Genomic DNA, 6,118 nt, shown 5'->3' on the forward strand with positions numbered 1-6,118 from the left:
GAACTGACCAAATCAGCTGGAAAACCCAAAGTAATGGATGTAACAAGCCCTAAAAGCTGGCTCCAGCTTTAGACTGAGCATGGCGCTAATCATAGGGAATATGTCATTGATCAGCCTGCATGTCAATCCAGGTGCTGTCCTGTCTGTGTCCCCTCCTGCCAATCTGCATCCACAGCTGGATGGCCAAAGAAGTCCTTGGTTTCCCTGACAACATGCCAGATATCAGTGAGTTCTGACATTCCTTTCAAAGCAAATGGCAAACACTGTAAAGCTGCTAAAAGACAAAATGAACTCTATCCCAGGGAAGAAACAGCGTTACCTCATTATTCTCATAGTAAATCTAAACAAAAGAGTGTACTGGCTGTGAAGGAAAGAGGTTCAAAATGCATGAAGAAAATTAACCCAATTTCAGTAAAACCAGCATGTTTTCTCAGCCTCCCTGTCACCAGGCTAAAGAAGTTTGGGTCTCTCAACATCTCCACACGTGACCCAGACTTTCTCTGGCCACACGACAGCTCCTCCCATTCCTCCAGAATGGGGAACCTCACACTGGGACACATGGCTCCAGATGTGACCACACCAGTGCTGAGTCACGATGGACAATAACTGCCCTTGTCTGGGTGGCCACGCTCCTCCCAGTGCAGCCCAATGTGCTCGTGGGCATATTCCTGCTCAGCACCACTGAGAACTGGCTGAACATCCAGGCTCAGAGGGTTGTGACCAGTGGCACAAAGCCCAGCAGGAGGCACCATGAGGAGCACTGAAGGACACCATATCCCCACCCAACATCTCCTCCTACAGGTGTCTCTTGGGTCCCTGGAACCACCTCAGTGCCAAGGGGGAGAGCACTGCCTGTGTGGGGTGGAGGAGATGGGGTCTGAAATGAGGGTCCAGGGGCAGTTTCTCTTGGTTGTTCAGGCAGCAACCAGATGGGCTGGATATTTGGAGAGAGGACCTCTTCCTAAGGGCCTCCAATGGGCTTGGGGATGGTCTAGATGCATTCAAGGACCTTTACGTCCTTTTTGTAAAAATATGTAGGGCCCAGAACTGCACAGAGAACTCAAGGTGAGGCCGCACTAGTGATGAATACAGCAGCATAGTCACCTCTTTTGACCACATGGCCATGCTGTGTTTGATGCACCCCAGGATGCCGTTTACTGTCTTGACTGCTGGGGGACAGTGTTGCCTCCTGTTGACCCTGTGGCCAACCATCACACCAGATCCCTTTCTGCAGGGCTGCTCTCCAGCCGCTCTCTCCCAATCTACACTTGCACTCAGTGTTACTCTATCCCAGGTGAACATCCAACTCCTGGACTTGTTCAATTTCATGCCCAGTGCTGGGTCCTGCACTTGGGTCACAACAACCCCAGGCAGCACTACGGGCTCAGGGAAGAGCGGCTGGAAATCTGCCCAATGGAAAAGGCCCTGGGGGTACTGATGGACAGTGACTGAGCATGAGCCAGCGTGTGCCCGGGTGGCCAAGAAGGCCACCAGCATCCCAGCATGCATCAGGAATAGTGTGGCCAGCAGGACCAGGCAAGTGATCATCCCTCTCTTCTTGGCACTGGTGAGGATGCACCTCAAAACCTGTGTTCAGTTTTGGGCCCCTCACTACAAGAAAGACCTTGGGGTGCTGGAGTGAGTTCAGAGAAGGGCAACAAAGCTGGTGAGAGGTCTGGAGAACAAGTCAGATGGAGAGCAGTGGAGGTAACTGGGGATGTTTAGCCTGGAGAAAAGAAGGCTGAGGGGAGACCTTATTGCTGTCTACAGCTACCTGAAAGGAGGTTGGAACATGGAAGGTGTTGGTCTGTTCTCCAGTGTAGCAAGTGGTAGAAGGAGAGGAAACGGCCTCAAGTTGCACCTGGGAATATTCAGTTTGGATATTAGGAAAAATTTCTTCATGGAAGAGTTTGTGAGGCATTGGAACAGCCTGCCCAAGGAGTGGTTGAGTGACCATCCCTGAAGGTCTTTAAAAGAGATATAGATGAGGTTCTTAAGGACATGGTTTAGTGCCAGAGTTAGGTTAATAATTGGACTCAATGATCTTGAGAGTCTCTCCCAACTTAAATTATTCTATGATCTCTTTGGGATGAGAAACGTGATGGGACAGCTCACCCAGATGGACTACTGGGATGGATAGGTGGACAGATGGGTGGATAGATAGATGAATTGGGACAGAGAGGGGGATCAGCCTATCAGCCTAAGGGCTGGGGCCAGCCATGGCATGATGGAAGCAAGGCCAGCCCCGCTTTGTCCCCTGCTCTGGTTTCCTCCTGTGCCAGCCCCTCTCACCAGCACACGACTCCTGGCCAGGAGCTCTTCATGCTGCTCCTGCTACTGCAGTGACAGAGCAGTCTGCCCTGAGCTGGGGAATGCAGAAACAGGGTTCTGTGGGTCATTCATTCTCCTGTTGAAGCACAGAGCACAGGGAGCAGGCTGTGGTGCCTGGAAACCACAGCGAGACAGTCCAAGGCAGATCACTGAAGGTCCTTCACCATCTCCAGGAACACTGGGCACCTACAGATGGACACTCAGACCAGCACCATGATGTAACATGGTGCCCTATGTCCTCCCATGAGACATGAAAAACACAAGTACAGCAGCATGGCCTTGTGGTGGAAATTTATTCAGCCTGACCACAGCCTTGGAAGAAGAGCCCAAGTCCCAAATACTGAGACTGAGGAAATCCCCTTTAGTGGGGTGTTTCAAAAAGATGGCTGCAATTTCAGAAATACAGTGATTTCAAAATGGGTCCACACCTGTATTATAGAGATGTGACACAGGACACCACCTGTACCAGGGCCCCAGAAACCAGTAGACAGGCCTCTGAGTCGCTGCTCTGGAGAAGGGCCGTGGGTGAAGAAAATCCTTGACAAACATGGTTATCACAGATGAAATGCTCAATGCACAGGAGGTTTCTGAGATGAACTGGAAATCACTTCTGAAGAGACATGAGTAACTTATTGTTGCTGAAAGAAAAATGACTGAATCATCTTCTTCAGTGCCACTTTCAGCTCCTGGTTCCTCATGCTGTAGATGAGGGGGTTCACTGCTGAAGGCACCACCGAGTACAGAACAGACACCACCAGGTCCAGGGATGAGGAGGAGTTGGAAGGGGGTTTCAGGTGTGCAAATATGACAGTGCTGAGGAACAGGGAGACCACGGACAGGTGAGGGAGGCAAGTGGAAAAGGCTTTGTGCCGTCCCTGCTCAGAGGGGATCCTCAGCACGGCCCTCAAGATCTGCACATACGACACCACAATGAACACAAAACATCCCTCAAAAAAAAAAGCGCTAAACATGATAAGCCCAAGTTTCCTGAGGTAGGAGTGTGAGCAGGAGGGCTTGAGGATCTGGGGGCTTTCACCGAAGAACTGGCCCAGGGCATTTCCCTTGCACAGGGGCAGTGAAAATGTATTGGCCATGTGCAGCAGAGCAGTGAGAAACCCAGTGGCCCAGGCAGCTGCTGCCATGTGGACACAAGCTCTGCTGCCCAGGAGGGTCCCGTAGTGCAGGGGTTTGCAGATGGCAACGTAGCGGTCGTACGACATGATGGTGAGAAGATAAAGCTCTGCTGAAACTAAAAAGGCAAACAGAAAGACTTGCATAACACACCCTGCATAGGAAATGGCCCTGGTGTCCCACAGAGAGTTGGCCATGGATTTGGGGACAATGGTGGAGATGCAGCCCAGGTCAAGGAGGGCGAGGTTGAGCAGGAAGAAGTACATGGGGGTGTGGAGGTGCTGGTCCCAGGCTATGGTGGTGATGATGAGGCCATTGCCCAGGAGGGCAGTCAGGTAGATGCCCAGGAAGAGCCAGAAGTGCAAGAGCTGCAGCTCCCGTGTGCCTGTGAACGGCAGGAGGAGGAACTGGGTGATGGAGCTGCTGTTGGACATTTGCTTTTCCTGAGCACGGGGCGCTGTCATGAGAAAAAACAAAACAAAACAAAACAAACAAACAAACAAAAAAAAAAAGACAGTGAGAATCCAGGGCAGAGTTCTCTGACAAAATCAAACCAACTCGCATAGACCCTCCCCTGTCACACACAGACACTCTTGTGTTTTTCTTGGAGTACCTTTTTCAGCACTGTGGCTGCAGCCCTGCTTGGGGCTGGAAAATGTGCAACCAAGAGCAGGGCCTCTGCCCATGGGCCGTCAATAAGTCAGCCCAGCTCTGCTGAAGTGGGGCCAGGGAATGGTGGGGACTGTCCTGGTTCTGCTAACACAGAAGGGCTGTCAGCACTTGCTTTGTCAGTGATAGGGAACAGAGATGGTGAAGGCAGTTTAGGAGTTCCAGGTTTTTTATATATCCCCCCATATTCACTGCAGAGTGTTGTTGGGTGTCAGAAACCCTCAGCATTTCTGCTGCACTCAGGGAGAACAGAGCGAGTCCTGCGAGACCAGAGGGTGCCTGTGGGTCAGTGCAGAATGAGGGCAGCTGCTCTGTCCCTCTGTCCTGCTCCAGCTGCCCTGGGCTGGCACCTTTCTGAGATGGAGGGTGATCACACTCCCACGTTACCCTGAAAAACCATCAGGCACTGCTGAGAGCAGAGGGACCCACCTCAGACCATGACAGGTCTCACCCTTTCCTAAGGTCTCAGCACCCAACGTTTAGCCCAGGACACACACAGCTCATTCCCCAGCCCCACAGACTGCATTGCCCACAGCCCACAGGTCAGAGCAAAGCTGGGACACGTGTGCCCATGGACACACCTGCAGGAAAGGACCCACAAGATCAGGCTGTGACTCTGCAGCTGAAACTGCCATCCCCAGAGAGCCTAACAGCAAGAACAAGATCCCAACAGCAGTGACCCAGAGCAGGGGAGCAAGAAGGAAAATGCAGTGAGGGTGGGGGTGAGAGAGGCCAGGGCAGAGGCAGCCGGGCACTCAGACAGTGTCCCCCTTCCCCAGCTGTGCAGCCACCTCCCAGACACCAACAGTGCCGGGCAGCTGCTCTCAGCCCCTGTGCTCTGCAGAGGAACTGCAGCTCTGGCTGCACAGGAGCTGCTTCATGCCTTGGAGCCCCCGGCCCTGAGGGCAGAGGCTTTGCTGGGTGGGACAGGAGGCCAGGGGGCTGCTCACAGGAGAGATCTGACCTGCAGGGGGTCACAGAGACTTTTCTCTCTTCTCCCTCCCATAACAATTCCGGGTTCGGTTTCCTCTCATTTCTGATAATTTCCCTGCTGCCTGGAGATTCTCCCCTGGGAGGTGTTTCCCTGTCCATGTCTGTTCCCTGTCAGTGCTCACAGACCATCCCACCCTCTGTGCCCTCCCCCTGGCCCTACAGATCCTGCCTGTTCACAGGCACTGTCTGGGGGCATCTTCCAGTCTGCAGGCTGGAAAACAGGACAGGTCAGACTAAGGCTGACGGGTCCAGCCAAGGTGATGCAGGTGCTGTGCACAGGCAGAGGAGTGGGGAAGGGATGTCATGAGCCTCCTGGCAGATGTGGTGATCACTCAGAGTTGCAGTTCAGGAGTCTCAGTGACTTGTTTCAGCATGAGAGCTCATTTTCATTTTATCCTTTCCTGTACGCCCCACCCCTTGGGAGAGAAAACTGAAAAGACAGACTCAGGAAAGCTCCTTATCTGTCTGGTAATCCTTGCAATGATCTTTACATTGGGGCATCCACTTGGAAAAATCCAGGGGGTGATCTGGACCTGTGAGCAGTGCTGACCCACGCAGCGCCCTCTCCACAGCATGACCCTGCCCTACCAGATCTTGCTCCTTCCCCCCACAGCTTCCCTCCACAGCACCGTGGGGATCTTCCCGGGCAGGATAAGCGCTGACCCTGGCAGGCCGCAGAGTCCCTGCCCGGCACAGCCCTGGGGTGCAGGGACCCTGCTCCTCAGGACAGCCCTGGGCACCCCTGCCTGCACAAAGAGCTTTTCACACCTGGAGTCATCCTTAGCAGGAGGCAGCTGCCATGTGTTATCCCTCTGATGATTTAAGGAGGAAAGCCCTGCTCCGCTGCAGGTCTTCCTTATCTATACAAGAAAGTCTCTAATAGTTTTACTTACATATCTCGTTTGATGTACCAGTGTTAGGAAATTCCACCAAAATCTACAAATGTAATAATGTGCAGCCACAGACTTACTGTCTGTGAAGATTTCTCTCCTTG

General features: G+C 52.8%; 1 protein-coding gene across 1 annotated transcript; it reads right to left on the reverse strand.

Moving 5' to 3' along the window:
- Positions 1–2,960: 2,960 nt before the first annotated feature.
- On the reverse strand, positions 2,961–4,079 carry LOC308052597 (olfactory receptor 14J1-like; the record flags this gene model as incomplete). Its single annotated transcript, XM_080364659.1, has 1 exon — positions 2,961–4,079. The coding sequence occupies exon 1, from the start codon at positions 3,924–3,926 to the stop codon at positions 2,961–2,963; it is 966 nt and encodes a 321-aa protein (XP_080220785.1). The 5' UTR covers positions 3,927–4,079.
- Positions 4,080–6,118: the final 2,039 nt, after the last annotated feature.

This window comes from Nesoenas mayeri (genome assembly GCF_963082525.1).
Source record: "Nesoenas mayeri genome assembly, contig: SCAFFOLD_35, whole genome shotgun sequence".
In the NCBI taxonomy this organism is placed as follows: Eukaryota; Metazoa; Chordata; class Aves; order Columbiformes; family Columbidae; genus Nesoenas; species Nesoenas mayeri.